This window comes from Natrix helvetica (genome assembly GCF_964273705.1).
Source record: "Natrix helvetica genome assembly, chromosome: 3".
NCBI classification, from domain to species: domain Eukaryota; kingdom Metazoa; phylum Chordata; class Lepidosauria; order Squamata; family Natricidae; genus Natrix; species Natrix helvetica.
The window spans coordinates 102,008,619-102,025,443 of NC_138549.1; the positions used below are offsets into that span (position 1 = coordinate 102,008,619).

Here is a 16,825-nt window from a genome sequence, read left to right on the forward strand (position 1 = left end):
TATGTTTTAACATGAATCAACCGGACAGATGAAAACTGAGATTGTGGCTGCAACTTACTTTTTTCAATTTTGTTCAAACAATGAACGGAGAACCTTCAGCTACGCTGCTTGAAAATGCAGAGCTTCTGTCCTTTGTGCAAAGCATATACAATCCTTTTTCTTCAACTGTCATAGTAAACAGCGTTTTGAGGGAAATAAGACATGTTGGTCCGGTCTTCACCCATTGTTTTTAAGCAAGAAATTAGATTATCCGGTATTAAAGTCTGTTCTTGAATATCTTCATCCGAAAGCAGAAACCTCAACTGGTGTGCCTTTTGGGTGCCTGGGTCTTCATCTTTTGAGCCGCCCCTGCTTTGCCCACTTCCACTATTCCTGAGAATAAGGCTGATTTTATCAAATAAAGACTTATTTTCATTGGGGTTGACAATAGGCCATGTGGGGGCCACAGGACTGGTGTAATCTTTTCTTAAATTGCTTATGGGCGTAACAATTGAATTTGATTTGGTGTCCCAGTTTTGAAAAGGTGTTTCACTGGTGGTGCTGAAACTAGTTCTCAATTGAGCCTTATTAGAAATCTGAGGTTTGTACCCATTTCTTGCAGTCACATCCAAATTGCTGGCAAAAAGTACATCTTCTGAGCTACTGTCTTTCTCAGAAACTGTTTTGCTTCCCTCCTTTTTTTTCTCCACAGCCCTATAGTGGTCCTGCATCAATATTTCTTCAACTTCAGTTACCACAACATCCAAAAATGGCTCGGAAAAATTGTCTGTCACGGCATCATTTTCCTAAGCAGAAAAATAACATAGAAAGGGTTGAATATTCTAGCACTCTTGTGGGCACATCAAAAAGGGTGGAACATGGAGGGAGCAGACACCTATTGAGGTACTAGCAACATCACAGGATTCTGAGTATAGATAGCTTTTGACTTATGATCCCAATTAGGAGTTGTTGCAGTCATGAGTTGGGACCAATTTTATGGCAATTTTTACAGTGGTTGATAAGTAAATTCTGCTTATCAATGGACATTTGTTTGCCATAAATCAGCCAAATTGGTTGCAAATTGTCATTACGTGACCACAGGATGCTACAACCACTCGTAAACGTAACCTGGTTGCCAAGCACCAAATTGTAATCAGAAAACCGTAGTGGTGATTCAACTGTCATAAGTGTGAGTACTGACCATAAATCACTTTTTCTGAGGCCTTAGTAACTTTGAATCATCGCCAAATGCACGGTTGTAAGTTGTGGGATTTATATCATGCTCTGCTCAAAAAGGAAAGGGGAGAAATGGATATCTAAGTACTTCCTGGTTTCCTCTAACATAAACATTTTAATCTGAAGAGTTACCTGGAGATATTTGATTACTTTGCTGTTTTGCATCTTGGGATATTCTTCATAAAGCCATTTTGGTGCTACCGAGCTAACTATTTTGTTAACCCTTGAAACAAAAACACAACATGTTAACTTGCTTTTTAAATGATGGATTAGAATTCACATTCTTAACTGAGAGAAATATCAATGTAATTTTCAACACTTATTGTGGATGCACACTCTTGTCTTCAAATATGGATCATCATCACGCAGATCTAAACCGGTGTTGGGAAAGAGCTACTGAGCAGCTATTAAACCAATACGTCTTCTGCTACTACTTTTATCCTTGCATGTCCTCTTTTCATTCCTCTCTCTTTCCATTCACCATTTTTTTTAATCTTCAAAAATGATGGGAAGAATACGAAGGGAATGAGAGGAAGTGCTAGGAGCAAAACATTTGTTTTTGAAGCAGCGTTCTTCAGCTCAGATGCTTTTCTATATCAACTTGTTTTGCAAGCTGCTTTTAAGACAGTCACTCACATTGCGAGACAAAGATCTGTAATTACGTTCAACTTAACAGCGCTCAAGTGTTAACACGTTCATCAACAATTTATGGACAAAGGAGGCCCCATTAAAATCAAATGCCAAAATCTATTATAAAAATAATTCTTGTCCTGCTTCAATAAAGGAAATCAAGACTAATACAAGATAGTTCTTGACTTCAGACTGGTCACTTAGCAACCAAATGAAATTATCATGAACTCTACCAAAGCTACTTATGACCAGTTTTGAAGTTACAGCTGGGGTGGAATGGGCAGTAGGCCCAAAGCCTTAGGGGAGCCCAACGAATGGGAAGTATGGCATGAGGTACTTCAAGGAGCCCCACGCCTCCCAAGCCCTCCTGCAGTCTCTGAGGCCTGTGCTAGACTTCCCAGGACCTCTTCTACCCCTGAGGCACCCTAGGCTCTGCTCAACATCTATATCAGGGAGAGCAGGTGGGAATTGTTGAGTGGATCATGTGTGTGCCTCAATGATTGTCATGATTTGTAACTGTAATGGGCGGTCTTCGTTATGGTCATAATTTGAGGCCTACCTGTATTGGGCCTGTATATTCCCAAATTATGCTCTCAAGAAATGGGTGGTTACATTCATTTGACACATCAATAAATAAAACTAAACCTTCATTAACCAAAGCCTGGGAAAAAAAAGTAATTGGTACCTTTTTCTGCACGATTTAATTGCAATCAAAGTGAAAACAGAGATTGATAAGAAAGCCACTCCGATACCAGTTCCCAACAGAATCCCAGTATCGTAATCATCATTGCCTGAGAGAGAGAGAGAGAGAGAGAGAGAGAAAGGGGTGGGGGGAGGGGAAGGGAAAGATGAATATACAAATTTTATATCACATCCATGCATTCTGTATGGATTCAGAAGAAAACAAGCAAGAGAATGCAACCCGTTGGTTTTTTTAAAAAACAACAACAACTGGATAAGTGTTATCATCTGCTGGAGAAGAGGGTAATTGCCAGATTTTAATAAATAAGACCCTAGCAAGGCCTTTTGTTTTAAAACAGTTTTACTACTGTTTCTGGCAGATAAGAAACAGAAGACTAGGGACAATACTGCAAGTAAAGAGCAGTTGGATACATGTTTCATTTTCTTTGTCAGCTTTTTAAACAGTAAACCACTCAACGCAACATTGCTTGAGTTTCTAATTAAAAGCTAAAGATTTCAGCAGAACATTTTTTTTCACTTAAACAAAGAATAAAACTCAGTAAGGTGTACCCAGATTTATACACAGAACAGAAAGCGTAATGAGATGTGGCTTCAAATCTGCTTGGGCAATCTACAGCCCATTGTAGATCAATTGATAAAGTTAGTGGATTTTTTTTTCTAGCATGCCGGATTCTGGCTTTTTTTTTTCCTGCAATGGTAACATTTTTTGACCAAGAGCTCAGCAGAGCTATCAATTGATCAGCAGGTGTTTTAAATAGCTTTTCATGTGGGATTTGTCATTTCTGGTAATGCCCTAATGATAGATTCATTCAAATTATTACATCCCATTTATTTCTATGGTTCTATGTAAGTTGAAACAATATTATTCAAAGCAGACATTATGGAGAACAGTGAACTCCCAAGCACGTATGTGTAGAATTGTAGTTATGAGGACATTAAAATTAAAACGTGCTTATTTCCTTGATTGTTTTGGTTGTCTCTTTTTGAAATGTTGCAATAATATTTTATGATCCAGAGCGTTATGAATGTGATCTCTGCATGGAGAGGATCTAAAGACAACCGCTTGGAACAAACCAAGTGAAATCAATGAAACTTTAGTTGACCACGCAAAAGAATTCCCAAAAGTTATTGAGGAATAATTGAGTTATTTCACTACAAAATTCTTGAGGAATCTTTCTTAAGGAGGCTAAGATGAAGGGAAACATGTTTGTGTTGCAATGAAAGCAGCCCTACTGCAGAGAGTCTTTTCTCATCTCACCACGGTTTCTATTTGGTTTCCTGTTCTGTCTGTATTTAAATCTTTTTTTTAAAAGTCTCATTACTTCTTATGCTTTTAATTTTTTAAAAAAGTGTTCTTTGTTTAAGTAATATTTATTTTCCCACCTTTTTATTTTTGTTTTTTTTAAACTGCCATATTTTTCGCACTATAAGACGCACCCCCCCAAAAAAGTGGGGGGAAGTGTTTGTGTGACTTATAGAGCGAATACTGCACCGGGGGAGAGCGGGGGGTTGTGCGACAGCAGCATTTACCACTGCTACCTGTCACTGCCGCCACTGTCACGACTGCCGCTGTTCGCCAGCACCTGGGAATGCTGGAGCCTTTGCTGCCGAGCATCTGATTGGTGATCGGATTGGCCTCTCGGAATACCACCGATCAGCTGTTCTAGGCGGCAGGGATCACAGCCACTGATCATCGCCATTCACCGCTGCTATTCACTGCTGTTAATCACTGCTGATCATTACTGCTGTCAGTGATCGATAGTGTCAGTGAATGGTGCCATCAGTGACTGGCGGTGGGACTGGTAAATGGCAGTGAATGGCATTGGCAATCAGCGATGATTGGCGGCGAATGGTGGCGAATGGTGCAGTAGCAAAAGGCAAATGGCAGCGGCAGCAGTGATAGGTGGTGATGATCCCCGCCATCTAGAACAGTTGATCAGCAGTATTCCAGGAGGCCGATTCAACCACCAATCAGCTGCTCAGCAGCAAAGCCCCAGCATTCCTCTACAGCAGCAGAAACTCAGCTCAGTTGACTGGTGGTGGGTGCAATGGAGTGGAGCCCTGACGAGCCATGTGCTGAGGCTGCGATAATGTGCTGACCAGGCTGTTTGCTGTTTGCTGCAAGGATGCTGGCCAGATGAATACTGGATGGATGCTGGGAGACAGAGGCAGAATTTTTTCCCTTGTTTTCCTCCTCTAAAGCTAATGTTTGTCTTATGGTCCGGTGCATCTTATAGTGCAATAAGTATGGTAAGTTGTCTTGTTCCCTTTCATGAGATTCTTGACTTTGGTCATTAATGGGTTTCCAAAGATAGTTATAGTAATTTATTAAATTACATTCAGTGGTAGAAGTTCTTGTTTTTTATAATTTAAATTCCCCTTGGACCTATGAGAAATGGAAATCAAAGCCCCCGGACTCCTCTGAGTGTCCTGCTTGCCCTGGAGGAATGATGTCCCACAAACCATTTAAAGACATGAACACATTATGTCATCCTCAATCCAGTGGTGGGATTCAAATCATTTAACAACTGGTTCGCCCAGGTTGGCTGTGGTGGGAGGCATGGCCCTGTCCTTCAGCTCTGCTGCACAAACTGACCCTGGGTGAACAGGTTGTTAAATCCCCCGCCCATCAAGTAGATCCTGGGTGCTGCGCTGCAATGGAGAAATGGGAAATGGAGCAGCCAGAATGAGGGAAGGAGGAGGAGTATGGAGAAGAAAGAGGGAAAGCGGCCTTCTCCTTCCCTTATGCCAGCAGCTCTGTTGCCTGTTTCTCCATTGCAGTGCAGCACCCAGAATCCACTTTGGTAGGGGGTGGAGGTGGTAATTTAACAACCGGTTTGCCCGAACTGGTGCGAACTGGCTGAATCCCACCACTGCCTCAATCCATCCTCAACCACCAGAAAAGCAGCCTCCACCCATCTTTCCTTGCACCAGTTCAAAAGTGCTCTTGCAAAGTAATTTTTCAAAGCTCCAATTCCTTCCCCCTTCCTAAAACTCATTGGCACCGTTGTTGCCTTACTTTTTAAGTGGATAAAACCTAGAATCTAGCAAGTCCATCTTCTGCCTTTGGCCTCTGTTTTCCCTATTGATGGACTGACCTATGTCCTATCCCTGCTTCCCATCTCCCAGTCAGCATTTAGTTAGAACTTTTTGTCATCTTTCTCTTCCCACAGCTTTACCATTTCTCCTGTTTCTTGAGCAAAAAGGGGAGAATAATGGAACTCTTGTCAAATGCAACTGGTTAAATAAATGAACAAACAAACAAAAGACAGCCTCCTGACTCACTGTTCCATCAATGTCAATAAACAAATAAATTAGGTAGAAGGCCCAAGATTGAGGAAGACACATACTCTCCATGGGTGAGAAAGGACTTTTTTGGTCTACCCTTTAATTATTTCATTGGTGAACTAGTAAAAAACAAAAGAGGGCCATCATTTCATTGTTTCGTCAGTGGCCACGGAAAAACACCAGCTTTCCACCAGTCCACTACTGGATTTGTAAAAGAAAGGGCCCCAGATGACTAAGACCAGCATCCAAAAGGAAGGAGACATTTTTGCCAGAGCACACAGTAATCAGGTAGTGTGGAGAGTTTGTCCACAATTAAATGAAGTGTAGCAGATGATACAACCCAGTAGAAAAAAAAGGTTGAAGGTGCCTTCTCAGTGGGAGAGAATAAAAGATGCAGCTGGCTTTTCCTAGCCTTGTGAAATGCTTAATAGCCTTTACCTATGCTGACCATCACATGCCCCAGTTTTTATTCATCAAGACTCCTGTGCAATTGCTCATATGGCACCTTAATGGGAAGAATATTTTGCAAATTGCCTAGGCAAATGTATTTATAGTAGGAGAATGCCATAATCTTGATTCACTTTACTTTGTGAAGAGACCTTTGGAAAGGTCTCTTCACAGAGCACCATAAGCTTGGGTGAGATGGCGGATAGGGGTAATGCAATCGTGATTGGCCAGCCTGAAGCAGAATTAGAACTGTTTGGCTAAATCCAAAGGACCAAACCTAAGCAATAATTGACTGAAGAGGTGGTCTCTGTATTCCATACATACAAGACAATGACTTTCTGAAAGGGTTTGAGATCTTCAGGTAGTGATGGCTATGTGGAGGGCTTGGAAGCTGATTTTATAGTATGTCGTGAATTATTATCGGGAAATGAAACGGCTTTCTCATTTCCTGTAGAGCAGGGATGTCCAACCTTGCCAACTTTAAGACCTGTGGATTTCAATATCCAGAACTTCTGGGAGTTGAAGTTCACAAGTCTTAAAGTTGCCAGGGTTGGATACCTCTGCAGTAGAGTAAACCAAGCCAAGTACTCATTTTAATTATCATGCTGGTTTGGATGCACACATTTTCTATTCAAGAATTTGGTCAATGACTGACAATTTTACATGGGGGTGCCCATATGTGTTTGTGTGTGTGCGTGTGTCTGTGTCAGGGGTTGGTTCTGGCTGGCTTTACTGCCAGTTCATGCTTGAACGCACATGTGCAGTTTAATTAAAATTGTTCTGCACATGCGCAGAACTCAAAAACAAGATGGCGGTGACGACCAGGGAACCGGTTTGGGGGCATGGGAGTCTTGGGTCACTGCTGGTTCCAGCAGCCCAGGCGACCATACCACTAGTCCAGTCCGAACCGGTAGGAACCCACCCCTGGTCTATATGTATGAAATCAAGGTGGTTCCAAGTTGTGAGTAATCATAGGTTACATCTTTAGGTCTTTAATGTGTATAAGCAATCTGAAGTTTTATTTTTTGGGAATCATGTCAGTGCATGCTATAAACATTTCCTGCCACTTTGAAATGTCATAATGTTGCAAAAGCTGTGCATTTCTGATCAGACAAAAAGTTTATCTCGCCCCCCCCCCCCCCGCCTCCAATTATTAGAATTCTTTCCTACCCCTGGTAACTGCAAGGTTCCTTTCTTGGGAAACGTCAAGTTCTTTCTTTTCTTTCATCAATGCTACCCAGAAAAGAGAAAAAAAAATGATAAGAAAGTGAGAATGAATGAATTCCTCTGTAATGTGAGAACAAGAATGATTCATTTAAAGTGTCTTGCAAACATTATATTGATTTTGCATGCAAATCATCTACTCAATCACTAAGCTGAATCTCTGGCTTGCAGGACCTACACCATTACTATAAGATCCAGCCAGCAGTCACACTTCCTACTGATCAAGTTTTTTGAGGGAAAGCTTAGAGAACTTTAGAAATAGCATTAATGCTGGCGTATTCCATAAATCTTGTCATCATGTGATTCAATAACTTTCACTTGACTTCCAATTGTCGTTCAGCCCACAATTTTGATCATAAATAGTGACAGGTGAATGCCAGTTTCTGGCAAAACATCAAAATTGCAATCATATGATTCCAAACAGCCATAAATGCAGGCTGGTTGCCAAGCACCCAAAATGTGGTTACATAACCACAGAGAGGCAGATGTTGGAACTTCAAATCCAGGTTGTAAGTCTCATTTTCAGGCTCTGTTGTAACTATGTGACTACTTGTAAGGTCACTTAAGGACTACTTGTATAACAGCAATAATCATCATTCTATCCAGAAAAGAGAGTTATTTTTTTACTGTTTCATTTCTTCTACCAAGCAGCGAAAAAAGTTTTAAATGCTCCTTTCAAAGAACATAATCAATTCTCTCAGTTTTCACATGAATGGACTAAAATGTCATCTTAAATTTGAAATGACGTTTTGTTCAAAGCTGTGTTAGGATGAAAATTAAATTGCCAGAGTTTTAAAAGGGAAATTCTATCACCAAGTTTTAAACGTCACAGAAATACTTAACAAGAACACATGAACAAACAATATCAAAAACACATTTCTGCAAGATTTTATCTGTGTAAAATATTCACCATCCTTGATTGGTCTTACAGGACCTATGGAGATACCATATTTTCTGTTAGATACTAGCTTCAGCTATAGCGGTTTCCACCAAGGTCCTCTGTTCCGGCGGGAACAGAGGTTTAATCTCATTGGTCGAAGGGTCTGACAGCTCCCTATAAAAGGGCTGCTGTCAGACTCAACCTTCGCTGGATTGTACATAGTTGCTACTGATTTAATAAAGAGCTGTTGTTGCCTTTAGCAGTGTGTGCCTTTCCATTACCTGATCTAACATTTTCACTTTGGGAAAAATGTCTTCTACAGTATCAGTTTTCAGCTTGCTACAAGGGCTTAATTTAAGAAGTACAAGTATAAGATCATAATGTAAGACTCCAGTATGATAGAGGATAGAAGAATTCCTTCTTTAAGGGCACATCAATTGCTTTTGTACAATTAAAGTTCAGCCTTCACTAAAAAAGGTATCTAGCAATTATCTCCACATAACACACATAATAATTGCAATGATTTACAATGAAATTGTTAGGTTCTATTGTAGTTAAATGAAGACTATCTGTATATGACACTTGTGATTACTGAGGATATTTGAAGATCTTTTTCATTCTTTCATTACAGTGAAAGTCTCTTTTCCTTGAACAGTCCTTTTCTTGAGCTCTTTTTTCTCATTTCATATTAATGAAACCCCATCAGAAAAACACTGGTGGTTCAAAGCAAGAGTCTTTGCTTCAAATTTTGCTGCTAATTGTGTTAAATGAATACACAACCTCATGTTAATTTTTCCCAATGTTTCTTTTTTTCCTTTGAACCCGCAGAATTTATGGTCAATAGGGAGTCTTCAGAAAATGGATGTTGAGGGGTAGGGTGATTTTTCCCTCCTACTGACAAACAGCTGACTTTTCTGTCAAAGCCGGTTCTTTGGCAGCACAGTCCCTGGATTTTGAATGTGAAAAACTTGGAATAACCCACAATGATCCACGGATGACTGAGTACTTGCCTGGAAAGAGGATTCAGCAGCTCGTCATTCATAGTAAGTGTAGCTTGAGGGTCTGGTTTCCATCCTTTCAAGTCATCGTTTCTTTTTTTAGGCGCATCTCTACTTTAACATTGTTTTGAAGTTTTCTTTTGTTTTGGTCTATATTTTTAATGTTAAACATCTGGCTGAATGCTGATTTATCTTACAATCCCTTGTAAGATTACAAAAGTGAACTTTTCAATTTTTCCATTTTGGAGCTAAACTTCTCTTTTGTCACATGGCAGTAAATGACACAAGGACTTTCCCTTAGGTAGTGAAAGCGATTGAATTTGAAGTACATCAGATTTCTACTGCAAGGATTTGGTATCTCACTTGTTCTTAAAAGAATTTTGTTGTTTTACTCTATTTTTGTATATATTATATCTCTGGTCTTTTTTTCCTTTTTAAGGAAATAAAAATTTCCTCCTTTATTTTCTATTTGTGGGAATCTCAATTTCTTCTATACTTACTTTGTGATGGAATGTTTCTTTCTTTGTCTTGAGAAGAAATTGCTATGGAAGTTTGCCCATTAAGAGGGACTGGGACTATATTAGTTAATATAAATAATTATTAATAATAGCAATAATAAGTAAAAGATCCCAAACATTATATATTATGTACTTTTTACAATGCTCCCAAAAAGAGATATAAAAGAGAGCCAGGAGCCAGATGACTGTAATGTTAAAGGCTTTCTTTGAAAATAATTTTTTTTATAAGCTCTAGATGAAAATCTAGACAAAGATTTGATGAATTAGCAACAGTTTTACATCTAAAGATGAAACCCAGATACAGGTGATAGCAGTTAAATTAGACTTGCAATTGTTAAATGGTTTGAGAATTGGAAACTTCGTAGGGGAGGTTGTATAGGCCTTCCATTAAAAAGATTTCATCACAGTGGAGATAACACAGTGGATTGGTGATGGACTGGATCTTCTTAGGAACGATGAAGGAGCTTTAAGAATATACTTATTGTATATAGCCAGAAGATAACTCTTGGGGGATGTTATGATTTGGTTCATGGGAAAACCTACTGAACAATGAGGGCTGCAGAAATATTCTCATCTGAGACTGATGGCTTTGGGGAGTGAGATGTAACTATCTGGAAGATCCCAGTTATAATTTCAAGGAAAAGTTTATTGTCAAGTATCAATCGAGGGTATTTGATTCTGGATTGCTCAGAGATAATGATTGCAGTGGGTTTATGGTAGTCTAAAAGCTGTTTATGGCAGTGGTGGGATTCAAATTTTTTTTACTACCAGTTCTGTGGGCATGGCTTGGTGGGCATGACAGGGAAAGGATACTGTAAAATCTCCATTCCCTCCCCATTCCAGGGGAAGGTTACTGCAAAATCCCCATTTCCTCCTGATCAGCTGGGACTCGGGAGGCAGAGAATAGATGGGGGTGGGCCAGTCAGAGGTGGTATTTATCAGTTCTCCGAACTACTCAAAATTTCTGCTACCAGTTTTCCAGAACTGGTCAGAACCTGCTGAATACCACTTCTGGTTTGTGGACTTTCTGCAAGTTAAATACAATAACAGATCATTAACAGAAGGCTTTGAAATTTAGCTTGTTGTTGGGATTACCATCAATTGCTTTCTTTTACAGTAGATAGATGGTAGGGCAATTTGGTTGATGGCTAATAGATTTTCATGTTTGTAATATTTTTAATGCCATATAGTAATTTAGCAAATAAAGATATAGAAGTTTATAAATTTTGGATTTGTTTTGCGGTGAGGGGGAACTATCATTGTTGAAATATATTTATCAGTATTCAGCCAGGGGACTAGCTATATGTATCTTTGTTACTTTGTCTTTATGCACATTTTTTCTAGTATTTTTCTTGTACTGTTTTGTTTTTCTTTTTTCTTTTTTGGGTTTAGTATTTTAACTTTGGAAATAAAATAAAAATTTTATTTTAAATAAAAGAATTCTATTGTCATCCACTACAGTACAGACATATTGCAAACAAAAGTGATACAATGTCCTTTTTACTTAGTTCTGAATCATAATAATTTTTTTCCAGTGTTTTCAGTATCAGTATGATTTTTCTGTGGGCAGAGCTAGAGACAAATTTTACTCAATCTTCAAATCTTCGACAAGTTACCAAAATACTGTAAATGTATGATTTTATCAGAACTGCCAACTTTATTTATAAGAATCAGTTTCTTTTTATCATCAGAGCTGAAATATCAATGGCCTTGGAATGGCTGCTTTTAACTTTTCATTATCGCAGCGGCTTAAGGTGATTGGATTTTGCACATCCTTATGTATTTTCTTCTTCTTCTTTATTTCTATTTCATTGCTTTTTTTCTTCTTTTTCTCTATTTCATTGTCTGAAAACAGACTGTCTACGCATAGTCCTCGATTTAGGACTACAATTGAGCCCTACATTTCTGTTAATGAAACATTTTCTATAACAGTACTATCATTAATCTTTTACAATCTATCTGCTTGAGTTCTACTCACTCTGGATAGAGCTGGCTTGGCTGATGCCCTTCTGATACACAGCGTATACTGAAACGACAGCGTTCTCTCCCATTCTGATGCCTCCTGTGAAGGTGAAGTTTAAAACATCACATAACTTTTATGGAAGTTCGGTTCTAATACATACTCTTAAAAGGAACCGTCATCATCCACAGAACCTTTTTCTAAGAAGGAAATCGTGATTTAACTGTTTCACATGAGCATTAATAGCAGCGAGCCTTAACCACAGGAGCATCCATTCTGGAAATGCTTTTATTGAGTACATTTACTTCCCATCCAAGTGGGGTCTAAATGGCTCTTTTTCACTATGTTCTCACAATGGCTGTATTCATCCATGCGAAAACTACTTGGGTAGCTGTAAAAGACAAGCAGGCAAATTCATGGAGGATAAGGCAATTGATGATAATACTCATGACAGCCATCTGTTAACTCCAGATGTTCATGAATACCAGTTGCTGAGAGTCTTGAATGGAAGGACTCAACTGTACACGTCCTCCATTTGATTACTTGCTCTGAGAAATGAATGATGACTTTCAGTCTCACCCGGCATAACCACTGCAATGTTCTTATGATTTTAATAGCATTTTTTAAATCAATGATTTATTAAATCGGGGTCTGCTTGGATTTAAAGCAGACCACACCTTTGAAAAAGCATTCTAGATTACTGGGGATTCAAAATATCTATATTTACTAGAGGTAATCCTGTGTTATTAGATATTGTACAAGTAATCCTCAGCTTACGACCACAACTGAGCCCAGAATTTCTGTTGCTATCAGAACAGACATTTGTTCAGTGGATTTTGCCTCATTTTATGACCTTTCTTGCCACAGAGTCTAAGTTAATCACTGCAGATATCTATCTATCTATCTATCTATCTATCTATCTATCTATCTATCTATCTATCTATCTATCTATATATCAGTGACGTGCGGTGAGGTTTATGACTGGTGAGGCACTGACACAGTGCTGGGTTTCAAATATTTTTAGACTTGTGGACTTCAACTCCCAGAATTCCACAGCCAGGCATGCTCAGTTCCAATTTAAAGCGACAGCATTTGTTTTTCTCCTTTGCTCCTTCTTTCTTTTTCTTTTTCTTCTCCTTCCCCTCCTTCCTCCCTCTCTCCCTTCCTCCCCCTCTCTCAAACACACACACACACGCACACACACACACAGAAGTTGGATTGAACTATCTCTCCTACCCCTTCCCTCTCTCATTCACTCTCAAACAAACCCACACACACACAAAAGTTGGATTGGATATCTTTTCCAGTGGCTTGAAAGCAGCTCCTCTGCCATCCCCCCCATTCCCCTGCTGCCTTTCCCAAACACCTCCACCATTGCAAATGCAGCCTGCTGTCTGGGTGGGAAATGCCTGGAACACAATAAAGCCCACCCACCACCTCCTGCTGGCAGGCTGGGGTGAGAGGAGAGGCAGAGAAGCCGGAGGGGAGCCGAGACGAGCCTTCCAAAGGCAGAGAAGCCGGAGGGGAGCCGAGACGAGCCTTCCAAAAGAAAGAGGCTGGGGGGAAGTGTGTGTACTACAGCATGGCTCTTTGCCTGGCTTCCTGCCTCCTCCTGTGGTCTCCTCAGTGCTCGCTTGTGCTCTCCCTCCCCAAGTGTAGTTTGATTGCAGGCGGAGCCACGTTGCCTTTTCAAACTTGTAATCAGTGAAGCTGGGCTAGATTTTTATATAGTTTTATCCAGCTGTGTGTGTGAGAGAGAGAAATGAATGGGGGCCTGGGGAGGAAGTCACTACACTTGGGAGAGAGAGCACCAGTGAGGAGACCACAGGAGGAGGCAGGAAGCCAAGCAAAGAGCCATGCTGTAGCACACACACTGGCCCCACAACGTGGCTCTGCCTGCAATCAAACTACTCTTGGGGAGGGAGAGCACAAGCGAGCCAGGGTCCTTCCCTCCAGCCTTTGCCCAAAGCCCTGCACAGCACCAGGAGGATGAAGTTTGAATTTCTCCCCCTCCCTCCAAACCACACGTACCTTTTCCAGCTTTTTTTAACAGTTAAGCAGAGTCATCCACGGTGAGGCAGTAACTAGCTCAGCTTTTTCCTTTTACTTTTTTTTTTCATAATGAGAGTGGTGAGGCTGTGCCTCACTTGCCTCACCTGACTGCACGTCACTGATATATATATATATCTATATCAATCTTTCATTTCTATTGTGAAGACACCAAAAGAATTGATTTGTAGCTTACCTTCAATAGAAGTTGATGTATTTTGGAAAGGGACTTTCTTCCATGCAACAATGCTATGATGAAAATGACTGAAGTTTGCAGAAATCCATTCCACTATGTACCATAAAAGTGTTTTTCCAATAGATTTAGGAGGTTCCCATTTAACAGAAATTCCTTTCTGTTTATCAGATAATATTTGGATATTAGTAGGGGGTGGGAAAGCTATGGGGAAAACACAGAGGGGGTTATATGTCAGCATATCATTTTTGTTACTGCATATTTCCAAACTATATATTGACATCATTCAAAAGGATTGCATTGATATAGTTAAAAATGCTCTTGAAATTAGTGAACAATTTATAGATTCATCTCTGTAATGTGGTGACCTCCATATATATTGATTTCCATTTCAGACATTATGGAATTTTTCCATCCCCATTTTAGTAGCTACTATGATATTTCTTTGTACATGCTGAGATATCAGTTGTGACCAAGATAAATGAAAAGTGTGTGTCAGGCCTAGGCCCAAAATGACATAACATCATTAAAACAAAGTTCAAATCTTTATTTCCATATGCCATATAGACAGAATCTTGCCAGACTAAACCTATATTACCCTAGCCTAATAGATGTAGTAATAGCAATTGCACTTAGACTTATATACCGCTTTCACAGTGCTTTTACAGCCCTCTCTAAGCAGTTTACAGAGTCAGCATATTGCCCCCAACCAATTGGGTTCTCATTTTCCCCACCTTGGAAGGCTGAGTCAACCTTGAGCCTTGTGACATTCGATCTGCCAAATTGCAGGCAGCTGGCAGTCAGCAGAAGTAGCTTGCAGCACTACACTCTAACCACTGCACCACCCTGGCCTGGGAAATTGTAGGGAGTGGCTATGCTCAATCTGTTCCTCTTCCCACGGTGCAGTTCTGGACTTTGCTGTCTCTTATCTCGCCCCCTCCCCTTTGGGCAAACCAGTAGTTTTTAAATGCTAAAAAAGTTTTTTAAAAAGTTCCAACAATCAGCTGTGTGACAATCAGCTGTGCCATGCGATTGTTGGAATGTTTAAAAAACATTTTAAAGCATTTTTAAACTACCGATTTGGGTGAACCAGCCCAAATCAGTAGCATTTTACTCCTGGCATACATGTATTGTATGCAACACTATATTCAACAAGCCATGGCTAAAAGAAATGAGGACTCAGCTTGATGGACTGCTCATTCTCTGTTGTAATGCACAAGGTGAAATAGGTTTGGTGACACTTTTTCCCATGCTGTTAGCCTTTGTGGTAACATTTCTCTGTGCATCCCTCTTAAAACTCTAAAGCAGTGTTTCTCAACCTTGGCGACTTTAAGTCCTGTGGACTTCAACTCCCAGAATTCTCTGGGGGATTCTGGGAGTTGAGGTCCACAGGATTTAAAGTTGCCAAGGTTGAGAAACACTGCTCTAAAGTAGGGGTGTCCAAACTTGGGAACTTTAAGACTGGTGGACTTCAACTCCCAGAATTCCCCAGCCAGCATGGCTGGCTGGGGAATTCTGGGAGTTGAAGTCCACCAGTCTTAAAGTTCCCAAGTTTGGACACCCCTGCTCTAAAGGGTGGCTTCATATATTCCAATGCAAATCATCCATTAGGATAGGATTTTATGAGTTTTCTGTAGTTTCAGAAGCTGCAGGAGCTGAATAATTGCTGGTAGGTCGAAAGGGTACATTTTGGTCGAAATGTTTATGTCACTAATGTCTATAAACTGAATCAATGAGGCAAACAGATAGAACTTTGTACAGTATCCAGAGGTGAATTTTAAAAAAAATATTGTTTCTGTTAGGAGCACTCTTAACAAAGAATTGTTTTTTGAAATGTTTCTAAGAATGGTATATTTAGATTGAACCTGTAGAGGGCATTGTAGGAAAACTAGTCCACAAACAAGACAGACATGTGCTCTGCAATTGTAATTCTTAGAGTGCGGAAATGATAAAAATAGCAGTCTGACTACTATAGGCTGAACTGCAAAGGCATATTTCTAAGGCAGCATCATGACTATTACTCATTTGTGGCCTGGAATTTAGCAGACACATTTTTATATAGATAATGTTTTGATAATCACAATGAGAGGAAACTAATCTTTTAAATATATTTTTAGATCCCAATTTCCTGCTATAATATTTATGCCTGCATTGGAATTGTATATTTTTCAACTGGATGTCTCCGAAATTTGGGTATATATAAATATACATACTTGTATATTGCAGATATAGTCATATTGGAAGGAAGTAATCTGTCTGAATTAATTTAACAGCTTCAATCAGATGGCAAAATTCAAAATGTATAAATATTTACAATGGCACTGAAAAAAGTGACTTACACTTATGACCGTTGCAGCATCCTAAGGGCCATGTGATAAAAATGTGGACACTTGGCCGCAGGCATGTATTTATGCACCCACTGCTGTGGCCTAGAGATGGAGCTCTCATCTCACAATCAGGAGGTTGTGAGTTCAATCCTAGGTAGAGACAGGATCTCGTGCTTGGGCAGGGGGTTGGACTAGATGACCTGCAAGATCCCTTCCAACTCTGTTAATCTGTTAATGACTGTGGCAGTGTCCCAGGGTCATGTGGTCACCATTTGTGGCCTTCCCAGTCAGCTTCTGACAAGCAAAGTCAATCCTGATTTGTTTAATGATCACATTGACTTAACTGCAGTGATCTGTTTAACAACTGTGGTAAAAAATTTTTTTGCAAAAGTAT

General features: G+C 39.8%; 1 protein-coding gene across 1 annotated transcript in view; it reads right to left on the reverse strand.

Annotated features, from left to right (window-relative positions):
* The window catches only part of IL23R (interleukin 23 receptor), a 48,581-nt gene continuing 31,756 nt past the window's right edge, over nucleotides 1–16,825 (reverse strand). Inside the window, exons 10-15 of the mRNA XM_081948286.1 lie at nucleotides 14,108–14,308; nucleotides 11,881–11,964; nucleotides 7,453–7,503; nucleotides 2,531–2,636; nucleotides 1,348–1,438; nucleotides 1–785 (exon numbers count right to left, since the gene is read on the reverse strand). Of these exons, the coding sequence (XP_081804412.1) occupies nucleotides 162–785; nucleotides 1,348–1,438; nucleotides 2,531–2,636; nucleotides 7,453–7,503; nucleotides 11,881–11,964; nucleotides 14,108–14,308 (1,157 nt within the window). The 3' untranslated portion in view covers nucleotides 1–161. The remainder of the gene's footprint in view (nucleotides 786–1,347; nucleotides 1,439–2,530; nucleotides 2,637–7,452; nucleotides 7,504–11,880; nucleotides 11,965–14,107; nucleotides 14,309–16,825) is intronic.